The sequence below is a fragment of the Protopterus annectens genome, chromosome 8.part0 (assembly GCF_019279795.1).
Source record: "Protopterus annectens isolate FY-2018-M chromosome 8.part0, PAN1.0, whole genome shotgun sequence".
Taxonomy (NCBI): Eukaryota; Metazoa; Chordata; order Ceratodontiformes; family Protopteridae; genus Protopterus; species Protopterus annectens.
In genome coordinates this window covers 1,061,585,585-1,061,610,624 of record NC_056741.1, presented here as the reverse complement: position 1 = coordinate 1,061,610,624, position 25,040 = coordinate 1,061,585,585, and the positions used below count along the sequence as shown (strand labels likewise).

The 25,040-nt window shown below is 43.0% G+C and overlaps 1 protein-coding gene across 1 annotated transcript in view; it reads left to right on the top strand.

The window, feature by feature from the left end:
* The window catches only part of PPP2R1A (protein phosphatase 2 scaffold subunit Aalpha), a 2,558,186-nt gene that overhangs the window by 815,065 nt on the left and 1,718,081 nt on the right, over nt 1-25,040 (top strand). Inside the window, exon 6 of the mRNA XM_044079364.1 lies at nt 14,422-14,577. Within this exon, the coding sequence (XP_043935299.1) occupies nt 14,422-14,577 (156 nt within the window). The remainder of the gene's footprint in view (nt 1-14,421; nt 14,578-25,040) is intronic.

Genomic DNA, 25,040 nt, shown 5'->3' with positions numbered 1-25,040 from the left:
ACCATTTCTAAATGGATAGGCCATTGCATTCATTTCTGCTATAAGCACCATGCAAAACCTATCCCCCAGGGGATCAGACCTCACTACACCAGGGCTGCATCTACCTCTACAGCCTTTTTCAGAGGCGTCCCTACCAGGGACATCCTAGAAGCTGCTACCTGGAGTTCTGTACATACATTCACCAAGCATTATCATTTGCCAATTTTCTCTGAATCCAAAGCTGGCTTTGCCACTGCAGTCCTGCAGAGCCTTATAGCTGGTTCTAGTGCTATCTAAATTCCTCCTCCCAACCATAACTTTGGGAATCTACCCAAATATAATGACTGCAACAGTGAAACACGAAGAACATAGTACAGTTGTGTACACTTACCATAAATCTAGATGTTTGAGTGTATTCACTGTTGCAGTCCTGGTTATCCTCCCTCCAGCCCCCTAACTTCTTTTGGCTATACCTCTACTTTCCTTTACTATGCTTAAAAGCCTTTTTGTTGTATTTGCTTTTTTGTTGGAGGTATATCATTGTAATTTTATATTTAATTGCTTCCCATTAGGGGACTCCTGACTTCTGGGGCATGAAAAACTGATGTAATGGCGTCGGCTGCATGTTTTATACCCCTGACAAGTTGACATCATGGAAGAAGGGACAGCAATTGACGCAGGACCCAAGACTTTGTTAATCAGGTTGACTGAGGGCTACCTGCAAGCAGATAACCCAAATGTAATGACTGCAACAATGAATACACTCGAACATCTACATTTTTTTGTAAGTGTACACAACTGTACTATCTGATCCTTGAATCTGACTCAACCACCTTCTACAGACTTCTGCTTCCAGGCTCGAGCTTCTCCCTCTACCCACAGTCTTCTGCATTAAGCACAGTTTCCTCAGGTCTCGTTTGCCACCATTTGCGTCGGATGTGCTGTCCAGTGCTCGAGCAGTTAGCAAGAAAATTAGAAAGCTTTCTCTTTAGATAAGTACAAACTTTTCTTCAGTTAGTGTTTTGTTCTATTTTCCTCCTGCCCAATAAGCTTTTAACAGGTGGTAGGGCAATCTAGGGTCTGCCCGTTTTAAATATATATATATATATATATATATATATATATATATATATATATGTATACACACACACTGTTATTACGTTTTTCTGTTTTTTTTTTTTTTTTTTTTTTTTATTCTTAGGAGTTTCTAGAAAAAGAATTGGATAAGCCTTCAGGTTTAAAAAGGTGTTCAGTGTGCGGACATAAGATTCGACACTCCGATTTGCATGATAAATATGTTTATTGTTAAGGAGTAGAACACTTACAGTCCAAGTGTGTGATTTGTGAGGGGTTTAACCCCAGAGCGATCGCCGATAGCAACAAATTAATCTTAAAAGGTATACTTCCTCTGTCTACTCTTTCTTCTCCATGGGCACAACACCCCCCCTCCCCCCGAGCAAGCTTTAGCAGGTTCTAAGAAGGGCCCTCATAAACACCCTAGAGCATCATCTGAACCTCCTGTTACAGTTTTAGAAACCTTAGATCCAACTTCTCTGGCTCTGAGACCAGGTTGTGCACCAGCAGATCCAAAAGCCGTCTTAGATCCTTCGAAGACCTTATCTCTTGTGTCAGATTCTCAGTCCTTCTTGGATCTGACTTTGTCAAAGTCCTCGACTGCTGTGGCCCCTCTGGATCCTTCTCATCCCTCAGATCTGAGGAGGGTGGATCAGAAGACTCTGTCTCCACTACCCCCTTCCTTAGTATTGGAGCCTAGGACTTTGGTTCTGAGAGCTAGGAGCCTGTTGCTGGAGTCATTCATCTGGTCAGTCTCTCCCATTTTACAGACTCCAAGGTACGCCTGCCCTCCGTCAGTAGCTTCATCTATATGCTCCAGACGCCTTTCTGAATATGATGTGAACAAGATGGTAAGGAACATCATCAAATCTCAGATCCAGATTTGGTCTTGTCGGCTGTGTCCCCTCATCGATCCATGAACGTCCCAGCCAATGTAGGTTCTCCTTCTGTGATTCAGCTCTTGGTATCGGAGCCCCAGAAACATAGCCAACCCTTAGATTGGTGTCTGATCCGAGGACCTTCGCTTCCTCGGATCAGAGTGAGTCTCAGATCCTGGACATTGAGGTCAGATCGGAGGATAGAGATTCAGCTTTGATTTTATTGTAGTCATCTCTTCCCCTTGGTGCTTCAGCTCTCGACAGCCCAGGTCCAATTCTATCTGGGAGGCATGGATCCGAGGCTCTTGCCATTTCTTCTTTGAGGGCTTCGGCCCCGATGGAGTTGGACAGTGTTCTACAGGTCCCTTGGCTTTCCAGGTTATAGAAAAGGCTTTTTCTGCAGACAGGGATACCGATTGTTTTGGCTACGGTTCCGCCCAGTTGCTCCTTATCAGATCTGTGAACTGGGCCTTCCATTTCTGTCCAAGGTCAGCCTATCTTGAAGAGTGTCCAGGAACTTCCACCTGAATTGGCCCCCTCCTCTTCTGACACCTCCCCTGAACATCCCACAGAGGAGGTACCTCAGAACAGGATGTGCAAAAGGAGGCACTTAGACTCCCCTATGGAGACCCTCACTGAGGATGTGGACTTCGATGAGGTAGAAGAATCCCCTAAATCACCACAGAAGGATGTCTCTTGCAGACAGTTTGGAAATTTTGAAACAAAGAGGTGGCTGGTCGTCCCAAGATCCTACTTCCAAGAAGTCACGAGCCTGTCTACATCTTGGGCTACTCTCCTGACAGACCCTCTCAAAAACCTGGTGGCCTACTGAGTCTGGAAGGAGCTAGACACAACAAAACTTTTGTCTAAGTGACCTGACAATATCCTTTTGCCCCTTAAAGACTGTTCCTTTTGGTCTAAAGGTATTTCAATTGATGCAATGGTGGTAGCAGCTGCCACTAAGAAAGAGCTTGCTGGACAAAGCTCTACTGTCTACCCACCTAACAGGGAGCCTAGAGTGATGGACAAGGCAAGCTCATTTATGCTTCGGCCACTTTCACACTTAGAGCACTCAACTACCTGGCCCATTTTACTCGCCTGCAGAGAGACCTGGTCAAGGAATTGTCTGACTTGGTGGATACCGTGCCAACAGAGGACTATAGGAAGGTTTCTACAAAGTTGGCCACTCTTTATTCTCTTGCCAGTTTGTCCATGAGGCTCATCTCACACTCGGCAGAGGGTACCTCACGGGCAGCTGGCATCAGCATTGCTGTGCTCAGACATGTCTGGATGAGGCTTTCTGACTTTGCAGAGCCCTTTAAGGCATCTTTTGTCAACACTCCCTTTGATGGTTCCTGTTTGTTTGGACCATCAGTTAAAGACACCCTGACCTGCAGCAAGAAAGAGGGCAAGACCTTGTCTGCTGTAGGGATCAGGTTTTCCACCCCTCAATAGATCTACTCCTGGCCTGCAAAATCAGAGCTTCAGGGAACTTTTTTTCTGACAAGCCTTGTCAGCACTCCTGAAGTGTTGCTCGACTGCTTTGTACTGGAGGCAGTCGGTGGGGATTGTTTTTTCCTGCACTCAAACACCTGGGCCCAATTAACAAAACATGTTAAGGTGCAAAGCATAATATCCAGAGGCTGTTACATTCCCTTTTCCCATTATGCCCCCAAAAACACAAAAGACACTCCCCGATGTTCCACCCAGTCAGACGGAGTCCGCAGTATTAGAAATTCAAAAGTTGCTGCAAAAAAAAAAGTCATCCAAGAGGTCACAACCGAACAGAGAGGATCTGGAGCTTACTCCTGCTGCTTTTTTGAGCCAGAGAAGACCAGGACCTAAGGCCAATGAAGTATCCTCCTTGGATACTGGAGCCCAATTGGGACCTCCTAACCCATCCATCGCTAGGACTCCATCAAGATCTAGCCACTCTTAAGTTAACCGCATGGTTTCTTTTATTCCAGTGATTGTTAAAGGGTCCAGGCTTTCATCTCCAGGCAGAAGTATTGTTTTTAGCCTCTTAAAAGGCATCTACCAAAAAAGTATATAGAAGCAAGTGGAACAGATTTACTATTTGGGCCGCCAAAGAGAACATAGACCCTTATTCAGCCCCCATCCCTACCATCCTTTCCTTTCTTACTTCCCTATTTAAAGAGGGATCCAGCTTTGTGACAATTAAGCTTCAACTGGCAGCATTGTCCACCTTCCACTCTGGATTATCTTCAGGCTCTGTAGTTTATTCGAGATTATGTATAATAATCCCCCCATCAAAGACCCCAGTCCTCCTTGGCATCTTCCTTTCATCCTCCAAGGTCTGGCTCAAAAGCATTTTGAGCTAGATAGTGATTGTTATATAAAATTTTTGTCTTGGAAGACTATTTTTTCTAGTGGTGATTGTAACAAAAGGAGATACTGCCAGCCCAGATGTCTGGAATTTTGTAAATAATTATATGCCATTTGTGAATATTAGTATGATTTATATAAAAGTGTGACAGAATGAGATACTGTCAGCCCAGCTGTCTGGAATTTTGTAAATAATTGTATGTCATTTGTGAATATCAACATGATTCATATGCTTATGTTACAAACATATTAGAACTGTATGTAATGTTGTACAGATGTGTGCTAAAGAGATGTTTTGTAAAGTACTGAGCAGAAATGTATATGCACTACTATTGTGACTGTAAATGTATATATTTTAACAATAATGGAAATTGGAACACAGGAGGTTAATTTCAGAAAAACAGCTGTACATTTAAATTAGTTTATGACAGCCAGAGACAAGATGTCTATACTAGGGACCTCTATTGGTATCTTGAAAGAGAAATAATTACTAGGCTTGAGATGTGGAAGTGTTTTATTGTTTTCTGACTTCCAGGATCTGCCTTAGATCTACCTTAGATCTAAGAAGAGTCCTTGTTATATATAGTTACAGATAGATGCTAAATGCTGTTGTTTTTGAGCCTGGGAACTGAAGTCAGATGACAAGAAATTATGCCATTCTGCAAGTATCCCAGCAGTAATATTTGGAGTATTAAATTTAAGACGTCTCTGAGAGAGAGACTGTGCATTTTGTATTTTGTCTTTGACCTGGTAAGAAGATCCACTCACCACATCTGTCTTGCCTTGCTTTGTAAGTAAGTTAACTAGGGTACAGTAATTTCTGTTAGATACAGTGGAGAATCTAGTGCAGTACAGCTTAGATGTTTTCTTTATTTATTTATTTGAGACTGTCCTGCAATGTGTTTTACATATTTCCAGTGATTTTGAACGCTGATGTAACGATGATTCACTGAGTACTTTCTTGTTCTTTTATTATTTATTATTATACATATATTTAAACCTATCATTGTGGCTGATATTTATGAGACATATTTAAGTTCTGAGAGTATTTGCATATTTATTTGGTGACACTGTGTAGACCACTCCTAATAGCCTTGCTCTTGTTCAAACTACCATTTGGAAGATTTGTATCCCCTATGATTGCAATCTTATGTTTGAGTTGATCCAGGATGGTTGTTTGACATTTGATCATATGGAATTGACAATTGAGGGCTCTCATGGACAGGGTAGCAAATGTGTATACCTTTTTTTCTGAACCTGTCCAGGGCCCTACTCTCCTTGTCCATGGGTTGGGGATTCTTGAAAGCACTGGCACTAGCTACTTTAGGCCGCGGAGTAACAAGTTCTGGATCAGCTGAAGGATTTTTAAACAGATATTTATGGATGTCTTGCATCCTATAAAATCTGTGTGGTTTCCTAGGGGCAGGGGGAAGTGAGTCAGGATTCATGGAAGCATCCTGGAAAACATCCTTTACCATGTCCAAAATGGGAGGGATAGCCAAGGTTTGTGTTCAGGGAGGTCCAAAAACTCCCTAACTCTCTTCTTGGCCTGGGGGTAATCTTTGGATTCCCACTGAAGATGTTGGTTCATTGCATGAAGAGTTCCCCAAAAGTTTGATCCTCTGGAGCTGAAGCCAAGGGAAGGTTCTCCTCGGAATATGATTCCTCAAAGGATGTGTAAGAAGGACCTTCCTCTGAACCAGAGTCTTCTAAATCCTTCTTCGATAGTAAGAGATCTGGGTAAAGGTCAGTATAGTCATCTCCTTTCCTTTTTCCTGGGTGACTTCACCTCTGGTCTGTCTGGCCCTTAATGCAACTGGGAGCCCTTAGGCCTAGGCAGAGGCCCTGTCACACTGACTTTCTTTAGGGTGGGTTTGGCCTTAGGCTTAGGTGCGTCCAGTGCCCTGGTGCCTTGTTCTCTGTGAAAATGCAACAGCATAGACCTAGGCCTCGCTGGATCGCCACTTGACAAGCATTTGTAAGAGGCCATGACCTGCTGAGCAACCTTGGACCCAACAAATGAGCTGAAAACGTTAGCAGTGGAAGAAACCTGAAGGCATGCCAGACTAAAAATGGTTCTTGACAGAGGTCTGGATTCCTGTTTCAAATGTCGAAGGGGGCTGTGAAGACACCTCACCTTCAACAATTATCAGTCTAGCAGGAGAGTCAGCAGGGGAGTAACTGTCGTCCAACTTTGGCTAAATTTTTTTCCTCTTTTTTGCTCTTATGTAACTCAAGTTCGGGACAACTGGTGGACGCCATCAGACATGGTTCAACTGATTGCCTTAGAAAACATGCTAAGAATTTGGCCCTACACCTATTCATTCTAGCGTTAAACCTAGTACAAAAACGACAGTTAGGGACATCATGGTCTAGGCCTAAGTAAGTAACTCAAAGAGTATGGAAGTTTCTGTGTGGGATTTGTTTACCATGGCAGAGACAATTATTTACTTTATCTGACACGAGTTAAGAGAAATAGAAAAGAGTTCCCCAACGGGGTACTTATCTTTCCAAAGACAACTTCTCTGTAGTGTGGACCAACTGACATACTTTCATACTGCTTCGGCCTCCGGTGGCAAGAAAAGATTGAAGTAATGATGCAGGCTGGTTCCCTTTATACCTGAGCATACCGATGTCGATAAGGACATCCTCCAGCCTGAGAGGTGAAAACAGATTCTATGGTAGTCTGGCCAGCCAAGGGCTTTCACGTTAGGAAATCCCAACAGTTAAGACTGCAGTAGTGAAACACGAAGAACATCCATTTTACCTACACAACTGTATTATTGTTTGCATCCAAGCCCATCCAGTTTTCTTTTTTCTTTGTTGAAGTACTGTGTGATTTCTGCTGTTATCTGACTGCATTTGTTTTTTATTTTTTTGGTCCCCTTGGACCACATCTGTACTGGCCTAGCCCCCCCCCCCCACTACCCAGTGTCCATGCCAGGTCTGCCAGCTACCTCCATCTCCCATGGACTTGCTTTTTTTTTGTTGGGCCCAGTTATGGTTCCTGAGGGTGTGCTGGAGGCTTGGCTTTTCTGTGCTTCTACCTGACTATGGGGGGGGGTGAATGTTTATGCATTGCTTACCCACTCCATTCCACACCCCACACCCCCACGTCAGACAGTAACTCCCCTTTTTTGGACCATGCTTCCCCTTAGGGAGAGTATCAGTGAACACCTTCCTGGCCATCCATTCCTTGCCACTGTGTTACCTTAAAGTTTTTGCTTCTTGGAGTTTTAAAAGCTCTGGTTTAAGGTCAGTTAGAAGAGAATTCCTTTTCTTTTTCGTGACTGATGAGTAATCCAATTTAGTTATTTAGTGGGAGGATCTAAGAAATAGGATGTGTATTATATTGCATTTTTATTTAGCTGAAGTGCTGTAAGACTACTGCTGTTGTCTGACAGCCTTTGGGTATTCACCACTCTCCTTCCCCATATTTCATGGGCTTTTAAAGTTGTTGGCTTTTCAGCTGCCTGCCCCTGTCTCATCTAATCTCATCTCATCTGCTCATTCTACTGGGCAGTGAAAGATCAACTTGGAAGGCCCCTCACCTTAGATTCTTAAAGCTTGAGTTATCTTGCTTTTTCTACCATCCCACTCTGTACACACAGCAGTATTCAGAGTATTTTTTTCCCCACATTACCTTTAACATCTGCGACTAGACTACCAAATACTGGTGAGTCTAGAAACTGCTTCTCAGGAATCAGCTTTGGATTATTGCTTCTGTTTTGCTCCTAGTGAAAGAAGGAGCGTAGGGACATGACCTAGGATTCCTAGAAGTTACCAATCATTGGAAAGTCTGAAAATTGCTTCTTATGAACCAGTCTGGATTTAATGCTTCTGCTTTGCTACTAGTGAGAGAATGAACAGAGACACATAGGTTCCTGCTGGTCTGTAATAGGGCGGTGTGTATGCGACTTCACTGAATGTTCTGGTTTTAGTTTTGGTGAGAACCTTTTTCACAGCCTTTGTGCAGCTTGGCTTTCTGTCGCATCCAACTGATGTAGATTCCATCCATTTTATCTTCTAAGAGAAGACAATAGCAAGTATACTGAACTATAAATATATGGGTTAATACAACTACTCAGGAAGCAGCCTGCGATTAGTGCTACTCTTAAGCTTCTGGTGAGATACAGAACAAAGGATCATTGATTCCTAGCTGTTTGCAGCTGTTTTGAGACCAGCACCATCTCCACTACCAAATGGCTAGCACCTCCAATGAATAGAAAACATGGGCAAGCAGTCTCCAGCAATTTGTGTAGCTTGCCTGATAGAGATGGATATTTCGAGACAGTGTAAGAATTGCCTCATGCTGTTTGATGTTCATGTACTACTCAAACAATATAAATGCGGTGTGTGAGAGATGTATGTATTTACTGTCACTGAAGGCTAAAAGCTCTCACACATTCACTACTGATGCAAAGATAATCAGCAGCTTGCCCCACATCATAACTTCCCACGACTCACATAAAACATGGTTCATCTTGTGCAGAGGTTCTAAAGTGTAACTTTTCCAAACCACAAAGATGTTTGAAATGAGACAACTGTGTTAAGCACCCTCAGCAACGTTCCAAGCATGCAACATGGGCAAAGACTACCACCTCACATAGTAATTAGGGTCACGTTGTCTCAGATGGCAAACCAAATAAGGCAGGCATCCACCCAACCAAATATTCTAGTCATAGATAACGCCATAGTTTGACATACTAATAATACCACTCACTAGACTGAGTAAAGAGAGGGTGGTAATCATTTGATGGCCTGGTGCCAAGATTCACCAGAAAACACACACCATAGTGACTCTTCTCATAGCACATGTGGATGTAAGTGACTTAGGACATACCTCGATTAATTGTATGAAGGAGACAGATTGGAGTTCTTGGACTGTGTGACCCAGGCAGGTATGAGCCTAGAATTTGGGCAGCATTTTACCTTCTCCAAGGATTATACCTCAGCATGAGAAAAAAAAAATTGACTTCAATAATTGGCTTAACTTGTGGTATCATTCACAGGGGGTAGTATATCTGTCAGCCTGGGAAGATGTGGTGAACACACTGTGCTGCTGTAGATGGTTTGCACCTACCCCCTTTAAGTGTTCATTATCCACTCACATAGTGACTTTTTTTTTAGCAGTGACAACCGGATCAGCCTACCAAAGTAACAAAACAAACTAAGAAGAATATAAACTTACTACTGATCAATGCAAAGATCCTAAACAAATAACTCCCCTCACTACAGGCCCTCCTCACTTTGAATGACATAGACATCTGTGTAATGACAAACATTGCTCATCATTGGTGAGCATTCCAGTGGTACAGTACTACAGTGCTTTTGTGCATTTAGACTAGCTGCTGCACAGGAAGGGAGGAAATATGGAATGTCTCAATGTTCTTAGAGATGCTCTCAAAGGCCAAAAAGACAGCATCTGTCAGCCTTTTATTCCAGGATGCATCCTGAGTAGCATGAAGCATGATTTTTCTGTGTCCCCCAACAACAGTGTTAAACCTTAGCCTTCAATGTGCCTTTGTACCAAGTGAATGTAGGGGACAGCAGTAGTCATACCTCTGCACAAGGGAGGTCCATCTACTGACCTGGGCAGTTAATGACCCATAAGTCTGCTCAGCCTCATTTTAAAGCCATGGAAAGACTTATCATGGAAGTAATCAATAAAGACATATGAAACTTCAAAACACTGGCCCTGTCCCAGTTTGGTTTTTCAGAGGCAGGTCATGTCTACTCAGCTTAGCAAACTTTTTTGAAAGGCTCACAAAGGCAGTGGATGAAGGGAAGAACAGCATACATTGCCTACCTTGACCTGCCAAGAGTTTTTGACACAGTAATCCATTAAAGCATGGTTGAAAAACTTGCTAATTTAGTACTAAACCCTTACGTCACCCACTGGATTGCAAACTACCTCACAAATAGGACACAGGAAGTTAGGATAGGGCAAGCCACCTCCACAAAAAGACCTGTCCCTAGTGTGGTTCTGCAGGACTCTGTGCTGAGGCCACTCATGTTTGGCATCTGTTTCTCTGAAGTCAGAGCAGACATCAGGGATATACAGTTGACCAAACTTGTGTACGATTGCAAGCAGTCATTGAATTTCCCAAAGATTCAACAACCCTGTGGGAAGTTTTGTTCCACACTGTTAACTGGTGTCAAAGTCACAGACTAAAGCTAAATGCCAAAAGGTGCATCACTGTAAAACTGCCCCAGGAAACAATCCAATTGACAGTACACCCCTAAGAGTGGAACCATTAGTTAGGGATTTGTGAACTTACGGTAGACATCATCCTTGTCGATCAGCATGTATTCGTCATTGTAAGAAAATCGTCCTATATTGCACAGTTTGTAAGTAGAGGGATCTAGGTCTGGATATGTCATTGTCCCAGTATATTCAGCCCTCATTAAGCCCATCATTGAGGTCATTGCCTCATTTGGTATGCACCTGTCCAGACATTGCAATAACTAGATCAACCACAGAGGTTTCTTACAAAAAGAATACCAGGCCTAAAACACATGTCCAACATTGACCAACTCAAATCCCTGCCACTGCACTTGATTGCATACAGACTACTAAGAGGCAGCATATGCCTGGTTTATTAGACATCCTCAGACCCAGTAATTAAGGGCCTACTCCAAATCCTCAAGTCTAATTTTACTATGAACACTTGTTCCAGGGGCCAGAGGAGCCCGCAGGATTTTTTGCAGGGGGGTGCAAACCCAGAGCCCCCCCAGTCATTCCCGTGTCCCATTACTTGGCTGTTTCTTCCAATTTGCCATAAACATTGTTCAAAACTCTGTGTGCATACTGTTTATGCTTTACTTCTACAATGATTACATATATTTGGATTTAATTTACAACTTTTATTTCAAATTTTATAGCACAAAAACTGATAGACATTTGCTAAACAAGGCAGTAGTCTTACAAAGAAAATAGACTTAGCATTAAAACCTCTACCTTTGAAACTCGCATTCACTGAAACAGCATTGAAACCCACATTCAAAGAAAATGCATCTGGCCAGTAGTGGATTAAGTTTACCTTTGGGCTGTTTTCATATCATAGGCCCCTTGCACACATTTTTAGGACCATGCAAAAGTTCTTTGATTCACCTTCCAGATTGTATTAATTATAATATATAGTAATTGATTTATACCCTTTGTTTAATACAGCATCATTTGTTAGATTGTTTTTTAAATTATAGATTTGAACATTTTTCCAGTAAGCAATGAAACAAAACGTATGAACCAATAATGACAAACTGCCCAGTTCAGAACATTTCCACCATAAAAGGCCACTTAAACTTCTGTCATTACAATCCACCAGTATCAGTCAATATGCAGAATCTCTGCAGAAGTGAAAGTTATCTGATTAATTCCACATTAAAGAGATGTGAAATTAATGAATAATTTGTTGCTAGAAAACAACTTTCTGTTTTAGTGTTTCATCTACAAATTTAGTGCCTGCTTGAAGAATAAATTTTCTATGTCACATTAAAAAAAATGATAAGCTGGTATATTGCAATAGGGAATGAGTGGCAAGCTGAAAAACAGGTTCATAGTTACTAGGCATCTCATCCAAAGGAGGACATACTCAGGACTGCAGCACCCGACCCCCCCCTAAAATACAAGTCTACATGCTATGGGAGTAGAACCTACAGCCCTCTGCATCAAGATGCAAGTGACACTGCTTTAAAATTCTATACCACAATAGTGATACCATTTGCTAAACAAAACTAGGGCACTTCACTCTCTCTCTTTCACACACACACACACACACACACACACACACACACACACACACACACACACACACACACACACACCTCAACCTCTTAATGCAAGAAATCTGGACAAAGTCTAAAATAAATAAGGACAGATTATAAATATTGCTCTCACAAACTTACAAAATTGCTAGAAAAACAGAATTTGTGTTAGTATGCATTTTTCTAAAAGATATGACATCTAAAACTCAAATGTCTGTCATTATTTAGCAACTTCGATCCTTTTTAGAAGGAATATGGGGCAAAAATCTGGGCATTCTGCAAAAACCTGGACAGCTGAGGGGTGTGCTACCTCCCTCTTATATACACACACACACACACACACACACACCTCAACCTCTTAGTGCAAGAAATCTGGACAAACAAAATAAATAAAGACAGATTATAAATATTGCTCTTACAAACTTAGAAAATTGCTAGAATAACAGTATTTGTGTTAGTATGCATTTTTCTAAAAGATATGACATCTAAAACTCAAAATGTCTATCATTATATTTAGCAACTTCAATTATTTTTAGAAGGAATATGGGGCAAAAACCTGGACAGCTGATGGGTATGCTACCTCCCTCTTACACACACAAACACAGACACACACCATACCATACCTCTCAGTCTCTTATCACAGGAAATCTGGAAAAAGCCAATTATAATGTTGGGGACAAAGGCCCAAAAACTAGGGGCACATTTAGAAAGTTGCTAGAATAACAGGATTTGTGTTAGAATGCATATTCTGAAGGATATGAAGTCAGAAACTCAAATGCATTTCATTATTTAGTAATCCTTAGCTCATCCCAGTGATTTGTCAAAAAAAAAAAAAAGAAATTTTGATGAACAAGCTAAAATATAAGGCAAAAATCTGGACATTCTGTGAAAATCTGTACAGTTGAGAGGTATGAGTCACACACACACACCTCCCTACCTCCTTAGAAAGTGGATAGAACTAACAAGTTTTGCATTAGTATGCATTTTCTGAAGGATATGAAGACTAGATCTCAAATGTCTGCCATTATTTTCTTACTTCAGTCCTCAACAAAGTACCAGAAAAACACAGTTTTATGAGAAACAAACCGAAAATATGAGGCAAAAATCTTGATAACTCTGAAGTATGAAGCCCCCTCCCTTTTACGCACACTCCTACCTCCCTCTTATTTACACACACACCCCTACCTCCCTCTTACTTACACACACACACACACACACCCTACCTTTACTTACCTACTTCTTATATACACGCATACACACCCCTGCCTACCTACTTCGTACATTCACACACCCTGCCTACCTATTTCTTAAACACACACACGCAGAAACCTACCTCTCACTTGTACATTCATCCACAGTCCAAACGTCGTCTGGAATTCAAATTCCGCTTGGGCGCAGAAGATGAAGACGTAAACCATCAGTCACACAGACGTAGGAGATGAAAACAGGTCCCAAACACCTGTTGCGTCTGTGTGAAACTTTTTTTTTTGTAAATTAAAGTAAATTTAATTTCCCAGCCAGCCAATTCCAGGGGTGTGCAAGTGCACCCCCTTTCACCTGCCTATGGGCGCCCTTGCCAGGGGCCTAATCCTCATATGCAACATTAACAGAAAGGTTTGGATGGATATGTACATATTTCAGAGAATATCACTGTTTGAAAAGACTTCCCATTCAGGTAAAACAAAGCTCATCTTGTTCCTGTACAAATGTAATTTAGACGAGTGGGATGGGAAATTTACCCCATGACTGGACCCTGTCCTCTTTATGTACAGAGGCAGTACTTAAACATCCAACCTTATAGTAGAATCCCCTGATACACTGAAGATGTGGCCCTAACACTTTATTCTTTACAAATAAAAAATTATTTAAATAAAATTTTGGCAAGAACAGTTAAACACTTATGGGATAACACAACTAAGTGTCAGATTGGTAACTTGGCTAGGCTTAAAATGTCCCGCCAGGAATGATAGCCTAGTATTCTCTTAAGAATCTATATAACATCCACCCCCACCATCCAAATTGTCATGTTTATGCTGTTTCAAAGATTATTGTAGCTGTTTTCTGTGTATATGTGCTGTCTAGGCAGCAGACTTGATCTGAGAGGGAAAGCTCACAAGGGTTATGAAAAAAAAAATAAAGGAGCTTAAGGCACTAGAGCACTTGCTTGAGCAGCTTGCTACAAAACTGTTGTATCAGATGGACTTGGATGAAAAGGATGTAGCATTATGATTAGTACATAGCTTCCATCTGTACCATGCAAAACAAATATTAAAGCTTTGTTTAGTGTAAGAAAGCAGTTGTGTTTTCTTCTTTTGTAAACTGGTTTTCAGAAGACGTTTATCTTAGGCCTGTCTTCACGATTTTTCATTTTTTTCAGGACTCTGTTCGTCTGTTAGCTGTGGAGGCTTGCGTAAATATTGCTCAACTACTGCCACAAGAAGACCTTGAGGCGCTTGTCATGCCAACACTGCGGCAGGCAGCGGAGGACAAGTCCTGGCGAGTTCGTTACATGGTGGCTGACAAATTTACAGAGGTAAAACAGAACTGTTCTGGGAATGAAGGGGTTATTGCTGTAGCCATTTGTGTTGTGAAGGTAATGCTTTGGGTATGTAGCTTAACAATGGGGGTATAAATATGAAGGATCAGCATTAAGACTAATAGCTGTCAATAGGGATTTAGTGTATTTACTATAATGTATTACAAAATTCACCCCCTCCCCCAACCTGTACACAGGGGGTCTCATATCCATCCTCTACCATTTGGAAGCTTAGGATCTGGTGCTCAGACACCTCCCCCCTACTCATAGTCCCCATGCACAGAAGGAGCTACCCCAGATCTTGTTTGCCACTTTCAAGTGTTGATGGGTTCTGTAGTGCTTAGGTGTGGTTACAGTCTTTGTGTTTCAGATAAGGCTAATTCTTATTACTTTTCACGTTTTAGTATAACAATTTGTTTTTTTTCCTTCTCCTCTCCATATTCCCTACATTAAAAAAAATAATGTGCACGCAAATAGTCTTTATATACAATTGATCTTTTGACAGTTAATATTTTTTTATCAGTGTTAAAAATCCTTTTTAAAGTTAAGTTGTGCATCTATGTGACCTTACATAGATTGTTGAATAGTTAGAATAGTTTACATAGTTTGAATAGCTTAAAGGGCTTTAATAACCTATGTACTCTACTCTTGGGCTTGATACTTTTGCAGTTGTTATGTGACTTTTTTGTAGTAATGCCTCAAATCCTCAGGTTTTAAAAAATGTGTGTTATGTACAGTCAAATTGCCGAACTCCAGTGCTCACGATAAATGTACATATATGGTCTTGGCCCCTCTCACCTGGACATTGCTTGTTTTATTTGCAAAGCATTTTGTCAGAGAGAAGTTGTGGAGAGAAGTAAGTTGATTTGAGAGGGTCTCATCCAACCTTCACTTGTCATAAAGACTCCTTCAACAACTGAAAAAGCAGGGGCTTCTTGTCCTTCTTCTGCTTCATCTTCATCCAAGTATGACAAGTCAAAGCCTTCGAGGAAGCACTGTCTGGATCTGTCTACCTCTTCATCTCCAGCTCCTAAAGTAGCCAAATCTTTGACTCCAGTGCTTCCTCTCGCTGATCCCATCATTATAGACCCTATGACTCCTCAGTTCTTCTCAGAACAGGCATCTCCAAGGCTTAGGTCTCCCAATTTGGCATTGTCTCTCAAGTCGGCTAGATCCTCCAGGAGTCTCATTGAAGCAGACATGGACACAATGTCGCAAATCCAGTTGGGGGTGCTACCATCTCCAACTGCTGCTGGATCTGGTACAGGTATTTCAACGTTGATAACCAGTTATGGTTCCTTCTGTGATCCAATCGTCTGGATCAGAGTCAATGGAGATCTGACCTCAGTCTTGGAGTAGATAATCATTGGAGCTGAGACTTCGTTTCCTCAACTCCTGTCAGTTCTCTGTCGAGGTCTGCACCTTGTTGGAACTGTCCGACTTCTGGAGCCTTAATTTTGGCATTGACTGTGGCAGATTTGGGTCAAAGCTGAGATCCTCAGATCCTAACCTTCCTTTAAGGGCTTTGGTTCTTGACATTTCAGCTCCAGCAACTGCCTTGGACCTGAACCAGATGGCCTCCATGGTCAAGCTTCCTCCTAGGGTTTCTGACCTAAACAGTAAGCTCCCCGAAACCATTGCGGGTTCGGTGTTGAAAGTATTTGAGAGTGTGCTCTCTCAGCCAAGATCTAGAGCTTCTCCTTCTCAGTCAGGAGGCTCTCCCAGGGTCCACGGCCTGCTCTTCTGGTCCCGTTGGGGCAGCTAGTTCTCAAGAGCCTTGATCCTGTTCTGCTGTGTGAGACATTATATGTTTGAGTTCTGTCGTGAGCAACCTACAAAAGAGGTTCCCAGAAAACACAAGTGTAAAAGGAAGCACTTAGATTCCACTGAGGAATCTGCGACCACAGATACTGATTTCGATGAGTGAGAAGGCTCCCAGATCCCCCCTTGAAAATGTCTCATTTGGAGAAATCCTTGAATTTAGACATAAAGGGGATTGGCCTTCCCAAGCAACTTCTTCTGAGGAATTGATTTTCCTCAAGGCTTTTGGCTGTAGCCTAGCCACTTCTTGGTTGGTATCCCCTGTGGATAAGATGGTGGACTTTCTCATCCCAGACATGGAAGGAACCTAGCACAGTTGAACCCATCCTCAAGAAGTCAGACAAATTTTTAGTAGCTACAAAAGACTGTTCACATTGGATTAAGGGTCTGGTGGTGGCAGCTACCAGAAAGGAACTCATTGAGAAAAGCTCTTCTGTTCAGATAATCTCATGCTGTGGACAGGTTTGGGAAGCGAGTGTGCATGTCTCCCCTATCTTTTCGATGAATTAACTACTTGGCACTCTTCACACATTTTCAAAGGGATTTGGTCAAGGAGATCTCCACTTCTGTGCCAGAGACCATGTCTGTGGATCAGAAAAAGACTCTTGATTCCCAAATGACTACACCTAATGCATCTGTATGCCTTATCTATAATGCCACAGAGGGGGCATCTAGAGCAGCTAGCTCTGTTTCCATCAGGAGGCATGCTTGTATGCAGCTTTGCAATTTCACAGAGCATTTTAAAACAACCTTCATTAATACCCATAATGACAGATCAACCCTATTTGATCCAAAAGTTACAGACCGTTTCCAGAGGTCAACAGGATGGAAAATCTCTCTCTGCTGTGAGGATCAAATTCTCAGTTCCCCAGAGGACCTTTTCCAGAATTCAAAAGGTGGAGAAAAGAATGTGATTTCAAAAATCTAAGGGTTTTTTCATCTGACACTTCTGGAGACCGAGCTATAGCATGGGGGGAAGGTCTAACAACAGACATCACCCAAGAGGTAGAGGTGGTCCTCAGAGTAGCCCTTTCAGAGCTCCTGAAATGTTGCCCAACTGTCTTAATGTGCAGGCAGTAGGGGGTTGCTTATCTCTGCACCTCACGGACAGGAAAACCATAACTCAAGACAAGTGGTTACAGAATAATTACCAGAAGCTACTTTATTCTCACTCACTCTATTCCCCCACTTCAGAAGAGAATAATGCAAATGTTCCACCCTAGCAAAGGGAATTTGAAGCTTCAGAAGTAAAAAAACTTCTAAAAAAATCGAGTTAGAGGTCCCACTAGACCACAGAAGGTCCAGAATTTACTCAAGTTTCTTTTTATTTTCAAAGAAAACTGGAGAACTAAGACCAATTTTGGATCTAAGTCAGTTAAACAAATTTGTTCAGACCAAATTCTTGGTTCAGTCAATTCTGCCACTCAAACCTCTCAACCTCTTAGAGCAAGAAATCTGGACAAAGTCATAAATAAAAGTGGGACAAAGTCCCAAAATTGGGACAGTTTTTAAATATTGTTCTTACAAACTTAGAAGGTTGATAGAATAACAGGTTTTGCATTAGCATGAGTTTTCTGAAAGGTATGAAGCCTGAAACTCAAATGTCTGTCTTTATTTTCTAACTTCAGGTCTTTAATGATTTGCCACTAATTTGCCAGAAAAGAACACAATTTTATGAAAATTGGATTACAAATATGAGACAAAAATCTGTGCAGTTGAAAGGTATGCTGCCACTGTTGAAGAGAAATGACTGGATGTGCTCAATAGATATCCAGGATGCATACTCCCATCAAAATGGATAGGTGCCCCAGTTAGTATCTTAGCTTCTGGGACAGGGATTCCATGTATTTTCTTACCTGGGCAACTGGGTCATAACAGCCCCATCCAGGAATCTAACCATCCATGCTATGGACACTTTGCTCCACTTGTGCGAAGACTTGGGGATAATGGTAAACATACAGAACTGTCACGTGCAACCAGTCCTATCTCTGGAATTAATTGGAGCACTTCTCGATACAAGATCACTGATAGCAAAACTTCTACAGTCACAGATATCCATCCATCAACAAGTCTTGTGTCACAAAAAGTCACTGACCAAGACAGCCCTCCATATCTTAGGTTCCATGGCTGCATGCATAACCTTGGTAGTGTTTTCCAGATTTTACTTGAGGTTTCTTCAGTGGACGTTAGTAGTCCAGTGGGCAATCAAGGAACAACCCATGTCTCTCAGTCATTCTTACAATCACTTGCAGAGGTCACGTTTGCTGATGGATAACCTACCCCCTGCATCAGTCAGCAGGGCCATCTTTTTATCCTACTGTCTCCACTGACCACAGTGACCATGGACACCTCCCTACTGGGTTGGGGGGCATTATCAAGGAAGGACAGTCCAGGGCATGTGATCTCATGTGGAGGCTAGTTTTCACATCAATGTCTTGGAGATAAAGCAGTTGTCCTAGCATTGCAGACCTTTCAAAACACTCTTCCCTTGGATGTGATTTCGATTCAAACAGACATCATGACTGCTGTTTGATATATCAGTAAACAGAGAGGAAACAGGTCTTACCCACTGCGTCAAGAGGCTAGGAGAGTATGGCAATGGGCAATTTCTTCTTATCGCTTTGTAAAAGCAACGCATATCCCAGGGTGTTCCCAACATTCTTGCAGATAGGTTGAGCAGATCCAAGTCAGCTCCCTCACTAGTGGTCTCTCAGTCTTCCATCAGTAGAACACATTTTCATCCGTCGTGGCCTTCCATGTTAGTCTCTCTTCGCTTCCCCACCTGGAACACCAGATGTAACAAGTTCTTTGCTCTGATCCCTAATGACAGGGAGTCACCCAGGACACTCTAATGTGCCCTTGGATCCCCAGACTTTTTTATGCCATTTCCCTTTCCTCCCGATTCCAAAGTTTCTTCTGAAAGCATCGGCATTGAAGGTCTCTGTCATCTTCCTAGCCCCACATTGACCTCAACAAGTGTGGTTTCCCTTTTTCTGGCTTCATCTATTTCATCCTTTCTGGGACTTGGGCTTGGACCCAAGTTTGATATCACATCTGTCCGCCCAACCTCACTCGGACATACGAATGCTCAAACTAACCACATTGTTCTTCCAGTTTCTGTGACGGTTTGACAGTCCAGGTTTTCCCCTTTCATTGCAGACATTTTGTCTTCCTCACATATAAACATTCTACTAGAAAGATATACAAGAGCAAATGGAAAAGATTTTCTATTTCGGCCTCAGAGAAAGACCTTGACCCTTTTTCAGCCTCTCTTCCCACAGTATTAGACTTCCTAGCTTATCTTTTTCAAGGTGGGGCTAGTTATTCCACTATCAAAGTTCAATTTCCTGCCATTTCTTCATTTCATATTGGTGAAGGTCATATCCCTATAGCCTCTCTTAGGTTATCTAAGACTTTCCTCCAGGGTGCCTTTCTTTTACAACCCCCACTCAAAAGATCCAGTTCCACCATGAGATATCACTTTTGTTTTCCAGTCCTTGACAGGGCCCCCATTTGAACCTGTTGCTAATACCAGTTTAAAGTTTTTGTCCTGGAAGACCTTATTTTTGCTAGCCATAACCTCTGTAAGAAGGATTTCGAAATGCATGCACTTTCATCTAAACCTCCTTATTTTTTTTCTCAGACAGAATTAACATATCCGTTTTTTTCTTGCAAAGGTGGTTTTTGAATTTCCATCAACAAGGTCATAAACTGCCAGTATTTTTCATAAATTTTTCACTACTACTGCATATACCCTTGTAATTGCAAGTTTCTAGCATATTTCTAGCATATTTGCTGTCCCTGTAAAGTGCATATTTTTAGCATATTTGCTGCCTGATTTGTTACAGTATATAACTCTGTCGTCCACACATGCATATGTGAAAATTTCGGTACAATTTGCTAATAATTGTAAGTTCTTACTAGTGGCCCTTGTAAAGTGCATATTTCTAGCATATTTGCTGCCTGATTTGTATATAACACTGTTGTCTGCACATGCATATGTGAAGATTTAGTTACAATCTGCTAATAATTGTAAGTTCTTACTAGCGGTATCATTGTGCTCTTGTTTTTGCATTGGAATCTTACTTAGCAGTAGTAGCAGTAGCACTAGAACCTAACAGATAGCATCAGTTTGCTAAATTACGTGTTTGTAATGCTGTTTGCATTATAGTGAACCTAGCAGAGGACTTATTAGAGCTGAACCGTTATGCAGGTTACATCTTGCACTGCTCTCGTGCACGCATGCTTAAAGTTGTACGTCACCTGTGAGATGTTTTTTTTTTTTCTTGGTAACTGCGTTCTAACGCTGCAGTGATATTCCCTATGATTCTAAGGATGTTTTATACTGCATTAAGAACATAGCCAGTTATTCTTAGGCTACTAACTGCCGTAAAGCAGAAGTGAAGTAATTTATGCTGAGTTTGAATCACACTCAGTACTGCAATTGTTTTAGTCGTTTTAGTCTTTCTAAATCCCTCCTACCCAAATCTTTCATTTAACCTTTCTAAACTGCTTTCTCCCAAACAGTTCTTTCTCCCTACTGCTTGCCTTTTGGCCCCTGCCCACTAGACCAGCGGACTATAAACATGGAACGCCAAAACAGGGATACCTTAAAACTGGGAAAACAGAGTTTACCAACAGAAGAAAGTGTATGCGTTACTATATTCATCTTAAATTCTGTAAGGGTGAGCACACTCGATCAGGCCTGAGCCCTCTCTTATCTCTCTCTAGCTATTTCCCTCTCCCTCCACTCTTCCAGCCATTCCAACCCTGTACTTCCCTACTAAATTCCTATAAACTCCTAACAGTTTGGCTATACTACAGAAACTAACTAATATCTTACTGATGAGTGTTAGACACTTACCTTGCAGTCTTTAGCCTGCTCTGTTCGCTCCACTCACTTCGCTCCCCTCCCTGCCCCCTATTCCCACCCGTACCCAGTATCTCTACTTTTTTTCTAAGCCATAACCCCTCCCTTACATCCCACCAATTAGGCTGAGCCACTATTCTCTCTCCTCCCTTACATCTCACCAATTAAGCTGAACCACTGATGTTAAGTTGTCTATCTCGCCTTCGTTCTTGCTGGTTGGGGCTCCGACTCGGCCATCTTCTATAGCTCGAGAGCTGTTTACTGGCTCGAGGCTACCCCTTATCCCATGATGCCTAGCACTAGCTACCCAGATCTCATTTGCCAATTCAGCTGCGAGGTGTCGTTTTTCTGGCTCAGGCTTGTATTGACTTTATTATAAAACTTTTTTCTGTGAAATAATCCTTTTTCTTAGTAAGGTATTCTAAATTTTAGTTTTATACTTGTTGTGGTAGTTGAGTGAAGTTTTTGTAGTTTCCCTCCCCTCTTAGAACTCGTTTTAATTAGAGAGTTATACCCCTCCCCCTTCTTATCGTTTTCCTGTCAGGTTAGCCGTTTAGGTTAGAGGCTTTCCTTATACCTTCTTTTTAGAACAGCCGTTTGAGCTAGAGGCTTCCTAAAAAAAAAAAAAAAAAAAAAAAAAATTAGTCTCTATTATTTTGTACTGTCTGTAATTTTTCTGTAGAGTATTGTATTTTTGGTTTCAGGATGTCTAAAGAATCTAAGGTGTCTGGGTTCAAGAAGTGTGATTCATGCTGTCAGAAAATCCCTCTGACAGATGGGCACACTTCTTGCGTTTATTGTTTAGGCGCTGTGCACCTGCAGGACTCTTGTTCTATCTGCCATGCATTTAGTCCAAGAGTTCTGCAGGAGCTTAAGAATAAGCTTATTCTTAGGGGCCTTTTAAAGCCCCAGGATTCACCGGACAAGACTCAGCCTGTGAAATCCCCAAAATCGTCCAAATCGTCGGCTCCAAGTGTGGAGCTGTCTTTGGTTCAGACTATACCTGCTGTTTCGGTTCCGGCTGGAACCGATAAGACTGTCTCCCCATCGGCTCCATCAGAAACTTCGGAGCCGTCGCGGAGCCACAAGAGGCTGAGGTCACCCTCTCTGGAATCTATTCATTCATCTCCTCAGTCTCCCCTGCTTCAGAGCGAGCGCAGTCACAGATCATCTCACTCCTCTCGTTCCTCTAGGCTCTCGGATCACGACGTGGAGAGAGTGGTCAGTAGATTGCTAAAGTCGCAGGCACTTGCCAAGATGTTGTCCAGCCCTCCTCAACAGGTATCGGCTCCGTCCACTTCTGTCGATGTTCCTCCTCTGACTCCATTGAGCTCGGAGCCTGAGTTCATTGAGGTTCGAATAGTGGAACCGTCGGCTCCGATAACTCTGTCTCCGTTGCCATCGTCGGCTCCGATTCCTTCGATGGTGCTGTCTGTCGAGGGATCTGGGCGCCGGGGCTCCCTCGTTGGCTCTGAGGGGGCGAGTGGCATCGGACCCTTGTCCGACCCCGTTCTCCCTCTCGGAGCTTCGGCGCAGGTGAGCTCGGCTCCTACATCGGCCTCGGTGCGGAGAAGCATTCCAGTTTCCTCGGAACCGGAGCCTTCTCTGCATCGTGGCAGGGATGCCTTCGATGTCATGAGGAGTGTGCTGGCCACTGAGTCAGCTCCACTATCGGCCCCATCGGCTCCGTCCCTTGTAGTGCCTGTGCCAACCTCTGATCCTCCTCCAGACCCAAGCATAGGGAATCGGCACTCCAGGGCACCCCATTGGATGTTTCCTCTTCTTCCGAGGCCTCCCCTGACCATTCAGAGGCGCCCCCTCGTAAGAAGAAGTGCAAGAGGAAGCACATTGACTCCCCTGAGTCTGTCACTTCTGATACAGACTTAGATGACTCGGAAGGGTCCCCGAGATCCCCCTCTGAAGATGTTTCCTTTTCGGACATCCTCGAAATGCTTAAGCAGAGGGGGAACTGGAATCCCCTAGCCCCTACTGAAGATGAGTCTGTATTTTTGGATGCGTTCGGTTCCCGTCCTTCCACCTCCTGGGTTTCTTCACCTTTCGATCCACTTATGGCAGTGGTGGCTCGAAAGGCTTGGTCAGCTCCGAATACAGTGGAACCAACCCCGAGGAGACCTGGAAAATTCATTACAGCACCCCAAGACAAGCAATTCCTTTCGAAAGGTGCTCCTGTTGATGCCATGGTGGTAGCAGCAGCCACGAAAAAGGAGTTAGCAGAAACCTCTTCATCTGTCCATCCACCTAACAAGGAGTTTAGGACCATGGACAGATATGGGAAGTGAATGTTTAATTCAGCGACCTTTTCCATGAGGTCACTGAACTATTTATGCCATTTTACCCGGCTTCAGAGGGATCTCCTTAAAGAGCTTGGAGATGCCCTTCACGATCCACCAGCTGAGGGGGCTCAAGCCATAGTGGCTTCCCAGCTGGCGACCCTTAATTCTGTAGTCAGCTCCTTCATGAGGCTCATTTCCTATGCAGCCGATGGTGCGAGTAGAGCCGCAGGTATGGGTGTTGCCCTGAGGAGACACGCCTGGATGCGGCTGTGTAATTTTGTAGAACCCTTTAGAGCGTCATTCACCAACACCCCCTTTGATGGTTCCTTTCTTTTTGGACCACAGGTGAAAGACACTTTGACTAGGTGTGAGTAAGAAGGCAAGACTCTCTCTGCTGTGGGAGTCCATTTTTCTACTCCTTCCAGACCATACCCCAAGGGTCAGAAGAGTGGTAAAATGTGGTTCCGAAAATCCCAGGGAGCCTCGCCTGACACACGTAGTGATTTTTCCTCCAGGGGCAGAGGGGGAAATAACAATAGACGCCGCCGTCGTGGCAGAGGGGGTCCGCAGAACCAGGGCAACAGAGAATCTTTCTCTGAGAAGCCCTTTCAGCACCCCTGAAGGGTTGTCCGGCTGCCCGCCTCTGGAGGCAGTCGGGGGAAGACTTTCACTGTACCCAAAAGCCTGGCTAAATTTATCACAAGACATATGGGTACGGTCAATTATATCCGGAGGTTACAAAATTCCCTTCTCTCAACCCCCCTTACCATCGAGCAAATCCCTTCCAGATGTTCCACCCAATTTGAGGGACCAAGCAGTCATAGAAGTTTCAAGACTGCTAGAGAAGAGAGTCATTCAGGAAGTCCCAGCAGAACAACATGGATCCGGAACTTACTCAAGGTTCTTTTTGGTACCAAAAAAGACAGGGGACTGGAGACCGATTCTGGATCTCAGCAGACTGAACAAGTCTGTTCAAAGAACAAAGTTTCGGATGGTCATGCTACAGTCCATTCTACCCTTTTTGGGTCAGGACAATTGGATGTGCTCCATAGATCTCCAGGCTGCGTACTATCACATCAAAATGGACAGGCGTTCCAGGAGATTCCTTCGCTTCCGGCTGGGAGCCAGTCATTACCATTTCAGAGCTCTGCCCTTTGGTCTCACCGCAGCCCCCAGGGTGTTCACCAAGTGTATGGCAGTGGTCACGGCTCACCTGAGACGTCGAGGATTCCAGGTGTTTCCTTATCTAGACGACTGGCTCCTCACTGCTACTACCAGGCATCATCTTCTTCAAGCCGGGGACTACACAGTCACAATCTGCTCCCAGCTAGGCATCACAATAAACTTCGAAAAATCTGCCTTGTTGCCCTGTCAGTCTATTACCTATATAGGAGCAGACTTAGACACAAGGAACATGTCCGCAAGGCTGCTGCCAGACAGGATGTCTACAATTCGCCAGCAAGTTCAAATTCTAA